Source organism: Solea solea, chromosome 19 (genome assembly GCF_958295425.1).
Source record: "Solea solea chromosome 19, fSolSol10.1, whole genome shotgun sequence".
NCBI classification, from domain to species: Eukaryota; Metazoa; Chordata; class Actinopteri; order Pleuronectiformes; family Soleidae; genus Solea; species Solea solea.
In genome coordinates, this window is record NC_081152.1 from 8928999 (window position 1) to 8949432 (window position 20434).

Sequence of the window (20434 nt, forward strand, 5' to 3'; positions counted from 1 at the left end):
GACTGCACGTCAGCGGTACTCTTGATTTAATTAGTTTGACCTGCTCTGCTCTGAGTAGAGGTCAGTTAAGTGGAATCTAAAGTGAATATTCTTTTTTTACGAAATGTTCCCGAAAAATATGACAAAACAATCTTTTTCCTTTTTACAACCAAAATTGAAACTGAAAGATGAGACAGAAAATTGAAGAAAAAAAACAACATGATTATTTTGGAAATTTCAAAAGTTCACCAACTCTCTCCTTTGCCAACACTTTTATTAGTCTACAGTTTTCCAGCTCAGCATCACTTCCTTATTACAACAATATCCAATATTTCACAGATGAGGTCAGTGTTGGGAGCAAGAGATACAAGCCGAGGGAAAACGATGGACTTGGTTCAAATCAAACCGCACATAATAAATCACTTGGTGAGACTCTTACACGTGTGGCTGCACATGTGACGGTGAAAAAGGTGAAACGGTGAAATGTTTTTTTTGTTCAGTTCTTCACAGCAGACGATCAGAGAAAACTACAGTGTACTTACTACTACTACTTACAGTGTAAACAGCAGTGTCTTGTTGAGGTCATTTTTATTTAAAGTTTAGTTACTTTTGTGTTTTAGTTCAGTGATCCCCAAACTAGGGTTTGAGATTAACCTGTGAACATTTAAACAATGAAACCACCTTAGCAGTTTAGAGAAGAAATGTCTGCACTGGAAATGTGGTTTAATCTTTAACAATATATGGAGTTTCATTTAAATTTGCCCGTTGAAAGTCAAGGAAAGGACTGTTGTGCAGGATTCTTTGTTTATTTTTTTTAATCCCTTCGTCCCAGACCTACACATGTCGAAATGATGCACCATATAATTGAATAAATTACAGTGCATGTAAAACAGAAAGGAAAGGAAAGGAAAGCAACTTTATTGTCATCATACTGGTATTGTACAACGAGATGTCGAGGTCAGATGGAGGGTTGATCAGAGAGCCGCTGCGACTGAGCGCGCCGCCACAAGACCAACCTGACCGAATGTAACTAACATTCTATGATGGTGGGAGGAAACTGGAGAGCCCAGGGGAAACCCACGTAGACATGGGGAGAACATGCAAACTCCACACAGAAAGGTCCCAGACCAAGAATTGAACCCAGCACCTTCTTGCTGTGAGGCAACAGTACTAACCACCGCTACTAACCACTGCGCCACCATGCTGCCCAGAAGCTTTGCATGTGAAGAGTTTTTATATGCATGTTAGAAGAAAATAGTGGCTGAGAACATGTGAGAATAAAACACAACTATGGAGTAAAGGATTATGGATTACTTTCTCTCTAGCCCTTTTACGGCGTGTATACAAACAGAGCAAAGCCACACAGGAGTCTTAGTTAGTGGCAGAGCTTTTGAGAAGGAGTTTTATGTTATTTAAAATTCCTAAAGAAAAAGACAAATTAAGTAGAGGAGAACAATGGAGAACATGGACTTAATGCACATTGTTCTCTATGTTGTGAATAAATAAAGAAATCCTGCACTTTTGTCTTCAGTTAGACAGACATCTTGATGTATTGCTATATGATTGTCTTACAACAATTCTGTGTTCTGTGTAATTAATATGTTGCATCGTGATATTATTGGTATTAAGGACCATGTGTCACGTCTCATATCGTGAGGTAAAGTGGGATTCTAACCCGTAATCTTTTATCACTTTACATACTCTTAATGTACCTCAACATCGCCCTGAAGTATTACATAGTCAATAAATACCATTATTTACCACCACTGATCAACGGTCAGGTTTAGTTTGGCGCAGATGCAGCGGGTTAGATGTCGCAACAAGTGACTCACCTTCAAAGACGTCAGTCATCTTGCAGATTTGAGCGAAGGTGGCGCCGTTCGCCCAGGCGAAGACCACGTCCATCAGATGGGGCTTAAACTGGTTTAGATAAGTCTCCTCGTCCACCTCCAGCTTGGCATCGGCCGACACCTTGGCTATGCGCTTTGCACACTCCTGAACACAGCACGGGCAGGGTTCACATGTATCCACCAATATGAAACTTTTCAAAAAAAAAGTTTGGAGATAGTTTTTTGTTTTCTCACCTGCATCCGTCTCAGAGGTGCAGCCAACTGTTCAGTTAGTTTTGGCATCTCACTGGCCTGAGGGGGAGAAGGTTTACTTTATTATGAAATATTTCAGCATGTTTAAGACGTGTGGAAAAAATAAGCAGACCTCAACTCAAACACTGAAACCTGCTGCTTTTAAAACAATGGCTTCAAAGTCTAAGTCGTGTTTCCTTCCTTCCCACACTTTTCCTCAATTTAAGAGGTATTCATTCATTCAATCACCTTCTACTGCTTTATCATCCACATGAGGGCTGTGGGGCCACAGAAACAAACCACCATCCACTCTGACACCTATGGTCAATTAAGAGTGTCAAATTGGTCATAAAGTATGTGGAAGAAAATTGTTTATGTGACCTAATACTACCCAGTGCTATCCAGCTGTAATAGTTTTTGATTGTAGATAAGACTGAAAATTGTCAATTGTGGATAATAATCCATCATTCATAAAGACTGGTCAGTCTGCTTGTGATCAACTGGACTTGCTTGAGTTTCACCTCTAACACAAGAGACTTCTTCACTTCTGGGTGTACAAAGCAGCTCCTGTTAAATCAGCTGATTTCCCTGCACTGACTGCAATCTCTCTGATTCTTAACCGCATGACTTAATTGTCCTCAGTTTTGGGTCTGGTTCTGAAGCATTGGTTGGGCTGTTTTTATATCGCTGTGAGTTTTAACATTCATTTACACCGAATATGTCTGGATTCAGGGGAAAAAAAATGACCTTTCAACAGCACATCAGGTACGAGTGTCGCTGTTTTAGAAGTAGGTCCTGTTTCTCTGTGGAGCATAACGTTTGAGAAGCTGCACTGCTCTAGTTAAAATCAATGCATTCATCATAATTTGAAATATTTGACAGTGGAAAAAAAAAGTCAAGAGTCCAAATGTAGTCAATGCTCAAGTCTGAGTCACAAGTCCTGTAACCCAGACATTTTCTTTGTTTTATGTGGCTAACATACATTTACTTTATCAGCACATATAACAAAGAAAAGCAGCAAATAATCATTTGTGTGTTTACACATTTGGTTAATTTAAATAAAAGACAAAGTAAAAGGAGTTAAATGCCAGAATAAAGCACTTCTGTGTATAATCGCAAAAACAAATTAAATGGGTTTTTTGCCATCAATCCTGAGCCAAGGAGCAGCTGGTGCTCTTTTATGACACAAATCAGCTGAACACACACTTACACACACACATTTGTGCAGCAGTCATAGTGAGGACACCTGTAGACATAATAATCCCTTGTCCTAACCTTACCCATCATAACCAAATGCCTAACCCCAACCTAAACCCAAATCTAAGCCTAAAACCAAGTCTTAACCCACAAAAAGCAATTTAGCCCTCACTCCCTACAGTTTATGTTTTTTGGTCCTCACAAAGATACCCATACAAGCAAACACACACACACATAGTAGTCTTGTATTGCATACATGACAGCTGCTTGTCATTTGATGCGTTCAGTGGGCGGAGCTGGTGTAAAGCCAAAGAAAACTGTTTGATGTTGGGTTACCTCACTGACAGCACAGGCATCACGACGTGAGACAAAATCATGCTCGGTAAAGAAACAACCTCAGGTTTCTGGTTTGTTTGCAGAGCACGAGAAAGAGGCCAAGAATGCCACTGGAGTGGAATTTGGGAACGGGGAATCAAGTGTTTATCTTAGTGGTCGGGACTTAGTATCTGTTTGTACAAATCAGAGGAATTGCACGTGTTTGTGTGTTTGTGCCTACATTTTCCTGGAAGACAAAGCAGGACAGCAGGGCCGTGGCTTGTTCCGCTGTCAAATCGTTGAAGAGACCATTGAACACCATCTCTGTCAACAGGAGCTCGTCCGCACTGGAAAGATAAACACAGAAAAGGGAATTATTATTATTAGATGTTGTTTTATTACTTTGGTCTCAAACTGCAGGGTCAAGGCATGTGACAGAGACGGGAAACGACTCCGGTTAAAGACTTCTCCAAAGATACAGCACTTACATTTAGACGGATAATAAAACTCAAGATCCAGAGTCACTTCGCCGGATATGTACAGTTGTTAAGTTATAGCGTCATAGAGTCGCATGTTAGGTTTAAATCAGCCCCCTTTTAAGAGCATTTTCAATTTGTGCATACATTTTTAGGGAGGTGAAAAACCCAGTGCATCAACAAAAGGGCAAATGTGAATAAGTGCTTTAGAGGTTGATGTTTAGAAATCATGTGACTGAAGAATCTGCATTTCACTGGACTAGAGAAAATATCAGTAAACAACAGACAAGAGAAGGTTTGTGTGTACTGATGAGGAAACCACAACATTCTTCAACTTTGTGCAAGAAACAAACATTTCTACAAGATGCTGCAATGAAAGGCAACCATGTAAACAGTTATTGTTGCTTTTTATTTACGTCATCACCTTGCACATTCTTACCCTTCTATGGTGAAATTAACTTTAACACCTCTCAGTGAACTAACTCCCAATATTTCCCGATGGAAACGCACACACACATTTTCTTTTAGTAATGGATTGGAAATTAAATTACAAAATGCACTTAAGTTCAACAACCTCCTATGGTTACCTGAAATTTTACACCTCTCAGTGATCCAACTCCCAATATTTGTCTAACAGCAGTGTACAGAAAAACATTAATGCAATTTTTCTTTTCATAAAATGTGCAGAACATTTAAATGGAAACGCAGCTACAGTTTTCACCTTCTTTCCCTTCAATGGTGACCTGGACTTCTACATTTCTCAGTGAACCAATTCCCAAAACTTGCAACAGCAGTGGATTCATTGCAACTTTAATAGAAACCTTGCTACAGATACCAGCTTTACAACATAACGTCCATTAATCACAGAGGCAGCGAGACATCAATATCCAACCTTCACAGCAATGCATTTACTTCTCTGCACATTTTCTTAGCTTAGTGCTACATTTCCTGGATACAATTCTTCTTTCACAATCCCTTTGATCTGGTAACAGTGGTGGGGATTCATTATTTGAAGCACAACAGTGAGGAATGAGGAATTCCAGCTGGATTCATTTGACTTCCAGTTGGTTATTTTGGCTAATATTTTTCATGTACGTGTGACTATAGCAGAACCAAGCTTTCTGATAACCCGTCTATGTTTGTGTCTGTATTTATTCAAACTCTTGTCCTTTCCTTACCTGCTAATTTCACAAGCAACTCGCCCCTTCACCTCAATCACATCAGAGGGGCTGGCGAAGCCCAGGCGTCGCAGGACTCTCTTCCTGCACTTGAGCTGGTCCATCTGCAGGACGGTCCGTGCTTTCTTCAGCTCTCTCTTCGCTGTTCGAACATCTGCTGCAATCTAGAGCACAGAAATCACACACATACCATTAAATCACGCAGCCCTCACACTTTATGTAACCTGGAGACAATTCCAGGGTTTCCAGAAAATATTTTACTTTACTGAAAGCTGCAAGAGGTTTTGGCCATGAGGTGATTTTTTTTTTTAACATTGTATTGTGAAGGAGTAGAATACTCCAGTTATCTGCCAAAACGTTGCCACCACACACACAAATAAACACAGCTACAAAGAGATTTTAGCGGCACGGTTCATTACTCAAAGCAAGGCCGATGTCTCAGATCCACTGACTGCACCAGATTGTCAAGAAATCTATCGCATACACAAATGAGACATAAAAAGTGCTTGTTGCTGCCAGCAGCATGCGCCAAGAAAGACCACGAGGAGATGTAAATGTTTATGAAATTGTCAAACACAGTCTGGTTTACCTCGGACATCAGTAAAGTCTGTCTGCATGTTTTGCACAGATCATCCTCTTTAACAGCAGAGAACGAGCCCAGTGAAGTTCTGACGTAATTATGATCAAGGCAGAATTAATTTGAGGTCTATGTGATCTATGTGGTAAAGGGTCCTACATTTTGTACAGTATATTATTAAATTCACTTCAATATTCTATGTTTCAAAGTGTAGCAACGGTTTTATTTTACAAAAGAAATGTTTATATTTGGCAATAGTTTCATTTCTTTACCCTGATAAGGGTAAGGGGCTTTTTTTTTTTCTAAACAGTAGCAGTGCTCGCAGCATGACTCACGTCTGTCCTTTGATTCACACAGAAATATATCAACAACTATTAAACATTTACTGTGCTTGGACAATGAATACAATCATAAAAAAAGATAAAGGGTTAAAATTTCTATTCTTTTTATGGCCCTACTTTAAATCCATTTGCATCACAAGTGTGATCAGATGAGGTTTTCGTTCTGACCTATGACTGAGGGCAAGGCCCTGTAAATGTTTATGTCCTGTCTGTCTTCCTGCATTTGTATGACTGTATACAGCATGTGGCCAAAGCCCACCTGTCTGACAGAAAGACAAATGAAGGTCACTGTTCCATATCCAACATACGTGTCGATAAATAACAGAGATAAAAAAATAGACAGGAAAGAAAGTATTAATAAGTCAAAAGCAACAAAGCCCAACTGTAATCTGTATAAAAGGTTCCAATTTGAATAGGGTTTGACATTAAGCAGTTTCTCACCAGAGCTTTCTTCTCACACAGAGAATATACAGACTCCAAGTTGGGGTCACTGTGCAGAGGGTGGGAGTACATGCGGTGCTCAAAGGCCTCCACTTTCTGAATGACTTTCTTCAGTGCAGGGTCTTTGATGCCCATGTCATCTATGGGGTCAAGCAGAGGAACGCCATCTGGGAATCGCTTCTGCACCTCCTGAGGAGCAACAGTGGACAACAACTCAGATAAATCAAAATGTGTTGAGTTCTAAGAATGGCGGTACATTTGTTTCAGGATGGATTTTTTTTTTTTACCTGTATGGATTTGAGCATGAGCTGCCTGTTGTCAAAGGGCCTCAGGTCTTTGGGGATGTAAAGTCGAACAGAGCTGATGGAAGTCACAAGATGAAGCATCACAGGAACCACCTGGGGAAAAGTAGTAGTTGTTATGATTCTAACTCTTATGTGAATGATCCAAACATCAAAGAGTGGTACCAATACTCCACATTGATGACAGTGAACCACAGCAGAAGAGAAAGCAATAAGATGACACAACTAAAAGGATTGCAGTCAAACCTCAAATAAACATCACAGAATTTAAATGACAAAATACCTCCTCACACCACCAACCAGTTGTTTTCGCTTGCCACAATTTTATTGGGTTGGAAATTTTAATTAATTTCAGTTTAATTCTCATATTTCATATACCCTTCTTATTGAAAATTGCCACATTTTATCCTTGTACAAACACCAACATTTCCACTGTAGAAAAAAATACACAAAAGACGACGTGTTGGCTAACAAGTGGTACTGAATATTTCCGTCCCCATTCTAGTTTCAAAGGAGGTTTGACCGCAGAGGAGACCACAATGAAACAGTCTATTGCCTTGAATAGAAATACAAATGTCTATGTATTCAAATAATAGTGCAAACTCTTTGGATAATACAAGTACACTACTCAAAAAATCTAATATAATATATAGAACTGCAAAAATGTTGCATATTAGTTTCCAGAGTCACTGAAACACAATTTTGTTTCTGTTGTACAGTCTGAGATCTTTAAAACAGACCAGTGGAAATGAATTTAGCTTTTGTACAGTATGTTTGCTTTACCCACCTGCATCTCTCCAGTCTCTCCTGGTGCAGCAGGTTTAGCAGCCTCAGTCGCAGCATCTTTTACACTGTCCTTATTACAGTGGAGCAAGACCTCCACCACATACAGCGGATCCGAGTCTGCAACGCTCTGAAAGGATACACAAGTTAATCACAGCCACATATTACTGGCCTCTCATCCATGTGACAACAGGAGAACTTACCTTCACGTTAGACTTCTTGCAAAAGTTAACGACAACTCCCCAGCCAAAGTCAAGGTCTTCATTTCTTACCTATTAGAGGAAAACGGGGATCATGTAGTTAGCATCTGTAATGGTTTTCCCATCATCAGACTTTACGTGAGTGAAGCTCTACCTTGACAAGTCGCCCAGGCTGCAAGAAGGGCAGGCAGTTTTTGGGTTTATTGATGAACTCCTGTATCTCTTTGCCCAGTTTAGCCAGCTGCTGTCTGATTTTAAAGTAAGTGACGACACTTTCCTCGTTAGGTATCTCGATGGCATGGTACTGCTCTTCCAGCTTCTTTATTTCTGCACAGAAAATCAGAAATGTGATTCAAATAATAGCCTGGAACTAAACCATAACAAGGCACTTTCAGAATATTCCATCTAAATACTTTTCTTTTTCAAGCATCTTTAACTTCCACCAACATTAAAGTCACCTAGAACTTTTCTAGCAAACACTAATTTATTTTCTGCATTATTTAAGATCTAATGTGTCCTCTATCGTGCCCAGTGAAGATCACTAGACTGTTGCATCAAACTGTTGTTGCGACTGTGGGAAAATTAAGAGGCATTTATGCTTTTTTTAAGCCAAACAATCTGTCAGACATTATGCAGATTCATTATTATTAAAAAATTTAGCTAAAGCTGCTGACAATGATCACTTTGCAATGGCAAAAACACTTGTGGAATAAAAGTCTTTACGGTGGCTCAAATATATCACTGTATTAGGATAATCAAAAACAGTTTGTCGAGATGTTATTATCTCATCCAGGCTGGAGAGCACAGAACTACATATGGAAGAAAGCTTACTCTCCACAACACCAGGCAAAGCTCTATAGTGTTGGAACTGGTAGAAGGATTTCTCCAGCATGTACTCAGGGTTGATCTCCTCCACACGCAGCAGGTTCAGCACCATGTTGTAGGTCAGATGGAAGGCACTGTTCAACGGGTCAGCTGATCCCTAAACAACATAAAAACAATAAGAGGTTACAAATTTGTATATATTATTTTAATAATAGACTTGTGGTTTAACATGTGTTTTCATAATGTTTTTACCATTTGGTAAAAGGGCCAAGAGGGTCTGAGAAAATACAGTCACTTCCCCTAAATAAACTGAATGATTTTGCAAACATGACCTCTGAAACGGCAGAACCGCAGATATGTGTTCATCTTTCTCCAAAAACGCCCTGGGAGTTTAGCACTGTGACAGCGCCAACAACCAGTTTCACACTGGCACGCAGTAAACATATTTATAGCAACACAGCAATAAATGTGTCAACCCAAACTCAAAAAGCCAAGACTCCCTTGCCTTTCTGCGTGTCGTGAAGTGTTGAGCACCGAATGATTCACAAAGGGAACGACTCCAGTCAACTCAAATTAGTTCCACTTAGTTCCACTAAATAAGTTCAAGGGTTGCAATAATTAATCGAATGGTAGTTGACCATCAGTTGGCGTTTATTAGTTAAAATAGTTTAGATATTTTCGACATTTTTATCTGATCGATGGATCAGATAAGTTGGATTTATTCAATGTGGATACTTTCTGGTTTCTTTGCTCTTTAGTCTACTTAATATCTGTTGTCCTCATTTTGAGGTCTGGGAGTCATTATTTGACATGTTTTGCCATTTTCACCAAACAACTAATGGATCGAGTAAACAAATAAAACGATAATGAAAAGCCCTTATGTACACAAAGCACTAACTTGATGCTGTATACTAAAATGATACCCAGAGCCTGGATGTTGAAATACCTTGAGGAGCTGTTTGCCCACAGCCGGACTCATCTTCTCATCCACCATGAAAATAACGATTCCTCTGTCGTCCATTCCTCTCCTCCCAGCACGTCCAGACATCTGGATGTACTCACCTGATGTAATCTAATCCGCATGAAAACACACAAAACATTAAGAAATTAGCGAGTGCATACTTTTCTATGCCTGCACTATAATGTAGAGGTCATTATAAAACCGTCTCTTTTGTGAGCGAGACAGAAGCTCAAAGAAAATATTGCAATAATGTAGGTGATAAAAACAGTTGTTGTCATTGTTATCGCACAGTGAAAAATCTAGATGATGGGATCGTCTTGTGGGGAAAACGCTGGACCAGATTTTCTTTCAGGACTAATCTCTGCATCACACATGGATCTGATTAATCCCCACATATCTACTAGTCTAGAGATGAAAAAAAATAAAAAAATTAAAAAACATAGCAAAAGGCAGACATGACTCTTTGTGCTGAAATGATCCGATAATCATTTTCGGAATGCTGAGGAACCTGCTCATGATTTGAAACACAGCGAGTTTTCAGGAATGAGAGCTGTGTGCTAAAGTGTGCGAGTGCCTGCGTGGAGCTTTGGCGCAGTCAGAAGCACCAGATGTTCCTGATGAACCTCTTGGAGGGCAGTTTGCTTCTTGTATTCTCTTCATGTGTGTGCTTGTGTGTGTGTAGTGATGATGGCTGATTTGACGTGACGGCAGCTCCACACACTCTCTCACACAGCCCCCACCTCTCATAGGCAGGACGTGGCTGTTAATGTGGCAATGCAAGCTGCAGGACTTGAAGACCATATAAAGGCCTGAGAGAAGAAAAAAACACTCCATGTGCGACACTGCCACACTGCTGACATGCTTAAGTGGTTGTTTTAAAGAGATAGCACTGTTTATGAAGAGTTCTACACAGCAGAAACTCCCTTCAAAGAGCACCAAAATGCATTTTAAACATCTTAAAAAAGAAATAGCAAAGTGTAAAGTTCTTTGGACAATGTGGGATAATGATAAATTAATTGCTAAGAAAGACATTTTAATTCTAAATAACTAAAAACTATTCAACTCAGTATTGCAGAGGAGTAAAATGTATAATGTATATTCAAGTATGTACTGAAACTGCAAGTAAATACTTCAGACTGAGGGAAAACTAAGATTAAAAGTGATGTATTTAACATTATCAGAGTGAAAATGTAGGAACCAGTTTGATAATGTCGTGTGTGTGTGTGTGTGTCGTCTTACAAAGCGATGACTCTTGCCATCAAACTTGCGTGCGCTGGTGAAGAGCACAGTGCGGGCGGGCATATTGATGCCCATGGCAAACGTCTCTGTGGCGAACAGGGCCTGCGGTGACAAGAAAATTGATGAGGAAATTGTCACCTGAATATTTCAACAATGTCATCTGATTTTTGAAAAGACGCCCGGTTGTTTTTTTGAAACTGTAAAAATCCAAATATCATAAATGGAAATTTAAGGCATTCAAATAATGGGAACATTTTTTTTTTTATTTATTATACTGTGTGACTTAGTTACAAGCCTTTGCTGATACCACATTTAATCAAAACTGTGCACATGCCTACTCATCCATCCCCGAGTGCCTTAAGTTTCTGATTTAAAATGCTTGTTCTGCCAACAGTTTTCTTCTTCACAGCCTTTTGTTGGCACATTGATGATCTTTGAGTTAGCCTGCGTTCTCACACAGTACCATTCTGCAAGAAAAAAACTTCCTTTTCATTTGAATGAGATCGGTCTAGGGGCACAGCTCGATAAGAAATGATAAACCTTGTTCAACTGTTGCTGCAAAGGTGACATCATCCACTAGCATCGCGCTGCAGCCACCAAACACAGGCAAATTTCTGGTAGATTACACTTCATTACATCGGTAGAGTTTTTCCTACCGTTTACCTCACACATGTCACCATGAACTTTAAAATACTGGGTTTTGGCTCATCTAAACTGATTTATTAGATCAAACATCTCACAGTTGAAACCACACAGCCCCACCACAGTGGCCCCTTCATTGTTTTAACACAGCGCTATTTTCAGTCTGAATGCTCACTTACTCGCACTTACTAGTGAACGTGGGAACCTGAAATTTTCAGCACAAGTGTGTGGAATTTGCCTCTGATACAAACAAACTGGTGACCTTTTTTCTAACACACTGCTCCATAAAGTCGCTGTTATCAAAACCTAGCTACTTGTATTGTAAAAAAATAAATAAAATCGAATCGTTTTATAATTGAAATATGAATTTGAAGAAGAAAAAAAGCACTAAGTGAGTCAAAGGCTACAATTGAACTGTTTTTGTTTGGTTAATGTCTCACACTAAATGATCAAAATGTAATCCAGACATGTTAAAATGAAAGCATTCATATTTCTCATCCTTGCATAATCAGAGTATAATATAATATATGCCACTCCTTTATTATTGCACTTTTTTCTTTTCTTACTGTTGCACATTTTACATTTTATGTTTATAATATTGTTTGTATTGCTGCTTTGTTAAAACAATTTCCCCTTGGGGATGAATAAAGTATTTCTATTCTATTCTATTCTATTCTAATATGCATATTTTGATGGTATCACATGATGTGAGCACACTTTTTAAATCTATTCCTTGGTGAATAATGTATGGAAGCTTCAATTAAACTTAATATTGCTGATGAAATCACAAAAAAATAATTAGAGTACAGTCAAACCTGGCTGGGCTAAGTTGAGGTGAACACTCATTGATAATGATTTACAAACCAAGTCACTGCAGGTCTTGTGCTGACATGCTGCATCTAATTTGTATTAAGTGTGTTTTTATGAGGATCTTGATGCAGAGACAGTCGTACCTTGAGGAGGCCTTCGGAGAAAAGGATCTCGATCGTCTCCTTCAGGATGGGCAGCAGGCCTCCGTGATGGATACCTATTCCCCTCTTCAGCAGCGGCAGCACATGCTCTACCTGAGGCACACCAAGAAATACAAATACACACATTAGTGACTGCAGTACTTGTTTATAAGTTTCAGGCAAAATGTTTAACAGTGAATCACATACAGACACAGACAGAGAGGAAAAGCACTGAAACAATGTCATGCAACTGTGATGTATGGTTTGGTTTGCAAGGCTTTGCCTTTGCTATTACAGTGGTGATATATACCCCAATTACTGCAAAAACTGCTTTTTTTAATAATTACAGCAGGGTAAAACAGCAGAAGCTTGTGTTGGTATTATGGGTGCAGCAGTTTACATTAACGTTGTTTAAATGTGTTCTCTCAGCAGAAATGACTAAAGGAAACTGTAAGTCTATTTTCCGGTGCTCATAACCAAGCTTTACAAATGTTTATTTAGAAGACGGGTACGAGAACAGTAGATGTTTATAAAAGCACTGTACAAGTCTCCTCACCTGAGGGAGTTTCTTGTCTTCATCTGAAAGACAGTCGACTGCGTTGCTGAACACCTCCTCCACCAGGCGTTTCTCGTCATCTGCATTCGTGAAAAATAACAATCATCATCATCATCTCGTAAGATGTTCAAAGATTCTAAATATAACTACAAACGCCACTTCTTATATTTTGAACATGTGTGTGACCCTTAATAATCACATGCACTCACACAACTCGCATGTGATTTCTCCTGGCATGAGCAGTGAGACAACACAAGGAGTTGTTTTTAGGGAATTATTAAATTGCTGGAAAACACCAATCACAGCCAGAGCAGGCAAATGATGCTGCCATCTGTAATTGGTGCAATTATGTACCATTTCTTACCAAAAATATGTCTATTGTCTAGTCTGCTAAATATGACTACACCAACTGTGTCACTACAGGCAGAGTCATTATTGTGCAAACCAAGTTACATGTTTACTGGAAGGCAGCCATTCTTTTTCTTTCAGTGTGGAGATTTAGTCACAGGACTTTTATTCATGAAACCATTTCGGGAAAACGTCCCCCTCATGTGCCCGGTTTCAACTTAGACTTCCAAAAAGTCGAATGGCTCAGTGTTTACTGGAAAGGCCAAATGATTTCAGTGTCAATGAGACAAAGCAAGCAATGCCAGAGACAACAAATACTAGGGTCAATTATTCAAAGCAGGTTAACTCTAAAACAGCCAGGACATCTACTTTACATTATAAATTAAAAAGAGTTGGGTAAAGACGGAGCGACTTTTAATAAAAGATATAACTAAGTCCAAAGTGTTATCTGTGATCTACAGAGACTGCAGATATCAAAACAACTTAGTCTTTTAAAAGCATTCACAAGTACATCAACTTAAACCACTGCTATCTATACGGCTAAACAAGCAACAGGCCCAAGACCTGATTATTCCTCCTCTGGGGACCATGAATGGCCACAACACACCTGATGCAGATACCTTGCCATAGGCTTTATGTAGAACTCACAGTTAATACCATGTCTGCCTGTTCTGTTCTACATACAGCTGTATAACTATTTCTAAATTTGGGTTTGGAGATTTTACATTTTTTACAGAAACCCTGCATTACTAGTGTTACGCAGGTGGAATACTTAAGGGTTGGGAGTTTCCTTTGAAACAGTAATCAGTATCCAAACAACATTAATGGCCATAGTAATTTCTGCTTTCCAGCACAGATCAGCACCACAATAGACCATTGGCCTATGTCCTTCCAACAGTCACATTTTCTGCAAGCTTGTCGCCAACATGCTTGGAATTTATGTATCAGCACCAGTTGTCCCCCCGACAACAACACGACTACCGACACAAAAACCAACACAATTGGGAGACAAGAGAAAAACCGGGGAACAATAAGAATGGAAGAAGTGAGTGTAAGTGGAAAAGGTAGAGGGAGGCGAAAGTGGACAGATGGAGAGCCACGTGGCTTTTACCCCAGACCTAACCGACCCACAATGCCAAAACAAAACATTATCTTTGGCTGAGTATTTAAGTTTGTTCTGTGCAATATTGATGAAGAATATTGGCAGAATGTTTACAGAATAGAGGCATTCAGTGACCGATATGCAAAATATTGATATCAAAGCTAATTTCCGAAGACAGTATTACTTTATGACACTTATTAAACATGTTTTATTTCACAAGAAAAAAAGAAAAAACATGGACAGGAGCAGATGGAGCTTGTTGGATTATTGACAGAGACAGAGATTTGTCCTCAAGAAAGAACCTCACTTGTCCAACGGAGTAAACAACAGGAGCAGCTGTGCATGGACAATAAACCAAATTCATGTTAATAACTCAGCGGGGAGGATTCATTCTCTTTGGCTCACCAACTATTTCACATTTTGTTGAGCATTTCTCTTGCTTAATTTCAACCCCCTTCAAAAGTCTCAACAGTTTATCACAAAAAAGTATTTGATTAGGCAGTTACATAAGTGTGCAAAGACATTCTACTCAACCACTGTGAATGTAACCAAAATTATCCTCATTGTTGAATATGCTGAATCCGTCATGTTACATTATACCTGATGAGTGCTGTGAAAATACAACCCACAGTTAAACACTATAATTTTGCAAAGAAGAGATTCATTATCTCAAGCCAACACTTGAGTTTCTACTTAAATGACGAATGAGCAAAGAGTTTTAATTGCTGGAATAACAGATGTGCCAGAGAGGAAAATATCATTAGATTATGAAATCTATAATGAGGGGGGCTATGAATCAAAGTCTGAGTTGTCAAGTCTGGAAAATGTTTTATCCTTATCGTATTTAGAGCAGCAGAATTTATGCTTTGTAAACACGGAGCAGTGATTTACAGCGAGATGAATAAGCTTGACACAATTTGACCTCATTCAGCTCAGCAAAAACAGGAAAGAAAAGAAAATGATCTCATGCCAAAAAAACACATCAGCTGCCATTAATCTAATGGTACCAGAGCCGATGTAAACCTTTTACTGTGCATGTTAAACCCGTATAAGCCAACTCAAACTCAACAAGTGAAGGAGTCTCACTAGCACTCAGTATTTCTTCATGCCAACAATGTTGGTGATGTGCAAGTTTCGGAATGAAACTGTACATGACGCAAATCTCCACAGACAGGCCGAGCATAGGTTTGAGACACATACAATATATACATTGTAGGAATGGGCATGAATATTCCAAAGTGTTTGATTAGAAAAGTCAATAACTTAACGTGACTATTTGTGAGTATATTAAAGATATATTTTTAAGAGAATTCCTATCCTCCTGGTCACAGGGTGTATCGTTGCTTTGGGTCCGAGTGCTGGGTGATGTACAAGGATAGAGGGATAAGTCAATAGGGTACTGAGTATCAATCCAATACTGGTCAAAATTACTGGATCCTATATAAAGCCTATAGCTTAGGCATGCTGTGGGTAACAGCTTTCTTTCTTTTTAATGGGAGAAGAATATTCACACAGTTAGAGAATTATAAATTTGAAATTAATTGAAATGGCTTGGTGGAAAATGCATCAGCACAAACATGTTAACAGCTCAATAGTTTAGAAGGTGTAAATTACTTTAAGACCGATATCGGCACAGTACACACTTGAGGTTGTGATAACGTTACTGGACATCAAGCCATTCAAAATGCCCATCCCTAATAAGTTGTGATAAAAGCACATACCTGTGTTAAAGTCCAGTTTGGCCACCTGCAGTGCGTAGGCCTCACACTCTTTCTTGCTGAAGCTGAAAATGATAACAGGCTGGAAATTCCTCTCCATGATCATCTTCACAATTTTGAACACACTGGATGGACCTGTGGAAAGAATTCAACCGAAAAAATAAATAAAAAGATAGAGACGTAACCTGATGTAAGCAAACAAGTTGGAGAATAGGCAATGGGAATGACTATAATGCTAAATTGGACCTAATCAACATTACAGATATTTTGATATTGAAGACAGACACAAAGACACACCTTTAGTGCCTCCTTTGCGTCCTCTGGGGTCCCATTTGCCACCTCCACTGCTGCCCCCAGAATCGCCTGCATCTCTCAACACCTGCATAGCCGTGTTGAAATTGTCCTCTCTGAAGTCTCCCTGGTGAAACCCAACAGATATTGGAAGATATAAATCATATTATAGAGACAAGTGTCAGTCGACTGGGTCTAATCTGAAAGGAGACATATTTAGTTAAACTTCTATAAAACCCATTTGTCATCAATACATCAACTCTCCCTCATAACCCCAGTAAGTGTAGTCTTTAGTTGTCCTTACGTTCTCATCAACCACCAGGTGGAGACCATCGCCCCCTGCTGGAAAGACGTAGTGTTGCAGAGGAGTGGGACGATAGTCTGTGTACACAACATGGCATGTCTACAAGACATGAAACGGGAAGTTATTCAGAACAGAAACACATGAAAAACACAGTACTTTGCAAAAGTCACCAGATTTGATGTTTTTATGTGTCAAATTATTTGGTCATTTGATAAAAGGGTAAAAAAAAGGCTTAAATTTGTCTTAACTCATATCATAGCAAATGTGTTACAGTGACCTGATACTTTAGATACTTCTTAAATGTTGGCAGGTTGCGCTTAGTTAGCATGAAGAACTGGTTTACACTGCATCGAAAAACATGTGTATTATTGTCTGAAATAGCCAACTACAAAAGCTATATGCTAAGCTACTTTCCATCTCAGGTTGAAAACGTTTGCATTAGATTGTAAGACTCATGCTATTCCACCAATGAACAGACTATAAAAGTGTATTTATAATGCTCTGTTCAATATTTGCACAATCTCACCTGTTTATGCAGGTGACAAATCCACTCAGCAAACTGTCTAGCATTGGGGATGGTGGCTGACAAGAAGACATAATGGACGTTGTCAGGAAGAAGAATGATGGTCTCCTCCCACACGACACCACGCTCTGAAAGGCAAAATCAAGTAAAGTCACTTTCATTGCCCATCATGGTCATTAATATGCTTGTGCCGTTCATTTTGCAGTTTGTGCACACCTGCATCTCTCATGTAATGGATCTCGTCAAAGACGACCCACGCCACTTCCCTCATTATCTCAGAGCCTCTGTACAACATGCTCCTCAGGATCTGGAAGAAGAAAAAAAATACTAATGAGTCACAACTTTCCTAACAACACCCTCTGATAGAAGTGAAATCTAACAAATCTAATTGTCTGCTTTGTTTTACACATCATCAAATCCCACCTCTGTTGTCATGATGAGGCAAGAGGCAGTGGGGTTGATGGTGACGTCACCAGTCATCAGACCCACGTCCTGAAACTCCTCGTACATCTCTCTGTATTTCTGGTTTGAAAGTGCCTTGATGGGGCTTGTGAAGATCACTCTCTGCTTTTCTCTGAGGGCTAGAGCTATGGCATATCTGCAAGGATGAGGATATCAGATAAACAAGGTTAGATTACACATCAGACATCACCATAGTTACTGAAAATGACTGCTTGATCTAAACGATGCCTGTTGTCAAACTGGTATTTTTGTATGCATCACACAAGAGAGGAAATGGCAGCACACAGATGCATTAAATACAAATACCACACTCAGTTGTGACATATGCTGCCACAGTAGAGAACAGACATTCTTGGCAAAAGTGAGCTTGTGCCCTAATGTGTGTATAGAACAAAGTTAATCTGTACTCTATGTTATACTTACTCAGCACAGACAGTCTTGCCTGCAGATGTGTGTGCAGACACAAGCACAGACTCATTGTTGTCAATACATAAGATGGCCTCACGCTGGAATGGGTCAAGAACAAAAGGGTACTCCTGCAAGACAAACAAGACAACAATTAACACTAGCAAAATTGTATTTGGACATTATGATCAAACTCTGTCAACCCCCTCCCCCCAAAAAAGTGTACATCAATTTACCTTGGCTGCTTTTCCCACTCTGGATTTCAGAGGTTTATATTCATCACTGGCAGGTAAAGCCACCTAAAAGGGAAACGACCACATGCTCAGCAAATAAAGATTTAACAAACAGTACTAAAAGCAACAATTCTTTCATTTGATTCCCTTACCTCATGTGAGCATCCTTCCACAGTTTCAACTTGCTCCACCTTCACTTGGGGCATGAATTCTGCAAGACTAAAGTAAAAAAAAAAAAGAGTTACCCTCACAGAAACATTAAAGGGATAGTTTGAGGGTTTTTTTAAGTCTAGTTTTACAAGCTATTGACCCATCATCAACACTGATTTCACCTAGCATGCCACACGAGCTGCTGGTCTACTGCTACCTCATCTGGTAAGTTTAATGACACTCGGGCAAAACCAAATAAAGATTTCCAAACAACAAGTCTCAAGGTAATACATATGAAGGTACTAAACTCTGTTTCCCTCCTGCTGGCAGCCATATTAACAGTGAGAGTAAGTGTCTGTGTCCAAGGATGATTCAAAGAAATGACAGCACATTTAGCAAAGTCAGTGATGTTACTGTGTTAATAACTCATACAAAAGCACATAATCAGCATGCATAGTCCTACAGTGTTAAGCTGTAACTCCTCTCACTTTAGGTCATTAGCCAAGGCTGTCTCAAGTCGAGGTTTCTTCTCAAACACCACTTCCTCTCCGCCGTCACTGTCCACCTCCCTCTTGAGCCGTGCAGAGGGTCCAGCATCCTTTTCAGAGCCATTTTTACTTATAGCTTTCCTGAAAAAGAGAATAACACGGACAGGCACAACATTCTGTTAGTCTAGATTGAACAGAACAAGTTCACTATGGAAATTACCAGATGTTTTAAAAAAAGAAAACCTCACACAACCTCTCACATTATCTCACAGTTTTCACTCCGCTACATTTATATAATAGTTATAGTTTGGGCCCAGACATGCCAGTGGGCTAAGGCCCTACTGAATCTGCTCTAATAAATAATTTAAATGCTCTTTTTTTTCCCCCATTATCATCTTTTAATCACAATGCAAGGGCGATCCGACAAATGTTGCATAAATTATAGTTTTAAACACATTTACTTTCCTAGTTTAACTAATTGTAGGGAATGATTAATTCAACTTCTCCTGCAATTCACACATTTTGAAATGCCACTCCTTTTCATACACTGCAAATTAATGGATGGGACTATGATAACGAACTTTGAACTGTGGAGGATAGCATTTACACCTCTCAGTGTACAGCCTGCTAGAACTTATGAGAAGAATAATCATTTAGCTACTTAACAATCACATGTATCCTCACATTGACCAATTTACATGGTCAGTGCTGCTTTCGCAGCAATTTATCATATTATTTCATTTCTTAAATTCGCCTAATAAGTTGCAGCCCTTTAGCAAAATCGTCTAACACAATAAAAACTATTTTGCGTTGGCTTTCATCAGCACAACCTGCCACATTTTGACTCTTCTTAACAAGCTAGCAATGCTAACCAACTCACACGGGTGTTTCACTGTCACGAGCACACGCGATACCGCGTTCACGGTCCCTGTACAATCCATCATTATGGGTTTAAAATACAAAATTTTACTACGCAAAGATTCGGAGACTTTACCCTGTTTCTGGGGGCACTGGGGGGAGAATCTTTTTGCTCGTGGTAGTTTGTTGTTCATCATCAAACACGCTGAACAAGCCATCTCCAAACGCGTCAGCCATGATTATTTAGGAACACCCCTTCCCACAATTCAACACGAGGATATGCTGCGTTCAAGTTGTGGCTTAAAATTATAGCGTCATTGCACCACCAGTGGAAGTTACAGTATATATAGTGCGAATGCATTTAAATTAAATAACAGGGGTAACAGGTAATTTAAATATTTTATTCCACATATGAAAGCAGGTGCAAGAACGTACTACGACGAATTGTCATCGAACTTCTTTATCTTTTGTTTATCTGTCGTGATACTAAGTTTCATTGCTTTTTTTTC

The 20434-nt window shown here is 39.3% G+C and overlaps 1 protein-coding gene across 1 annotated transcript in view; it reads right to left on the bottom strand.

Moving 5' to 3' along the window:
• mtrex (Mtr4 exosome RNA helicase) overlaps positions 1-20208 on the bottom strand; it is a 21924-nt gene extending 1716 nt beyond the window's left edge. The window contains exons 1-25 of the mRNA XM_058616521.1: positions 20062-20208; positions 19068-19208; positions 18582-18648; positions 18433-18495; positions 18215-18327; positions 17753-17927; positions 17546-17636; positions 17333-17457; positions 16807-16905; positions 16509-16629; positions 16215-16346; positions 13044-13123; positions 12491-12601; positions 10896-10997; positions 9642-9767; positions 8702-8852; positions 8025-8197; positions 7874-7942; positions 7675-7800; positions 6873-6983; positions 6586-6774; positions 5227-5390; positions 3814-3919; positions 2064-2120; positions 1812-1974 (exon numbers count right to left, since the gene is read on the bottom strand). Of these exons, the coding sequence (XP_058472504.1) occupies positions 1812-1974; positions 2064-2120; positions 3814-3919; positions 5227-5390; positions 6586-6774; positions 6873-6983; positions 7675-7800; positions 7874-7942; positions 8025-8197; positions 8702-8852; positions 9642-9767; positions 10896-10997; positions 12491-12601; positions 13044-13123; positions 16215-16346; positions 16509-16629; positions 16807-16905; positions 17333-17457; positions 17546-17636; positions 17753-17927; positions 18215-18327; positions 18433-18495; positions 18582-18648; positions 19068-19208; positions 20062-20162 (2956 nt within the window). The 5' untranslated portion in view covers positions 20163-20208. The remainder of the gene's footprint in view (positions 1-1811; positions 1975-2063; positions 2121-3813; positions 3920-5226; positions 5391-6585; positions 6775-6872; positions 6984-7674; positions 7801-7873; positions 7943-8024; positions 8198-8701; positions 8853-9641; positions 9768-10895; positions 10998-12490; positions 12602-13043; positions 13124-16214; positions 16347-16508; positions 16630-16806; positions 16906-17332; positions 17458-17545; positions 17637-17752; positions 17928-18214; positions 18328-18432; positions 18496-18581; positions 18649-19067; positions 19209-20061) is intronic.
• Positions 20209-20434: the final 226 nt, after the last annotated feature.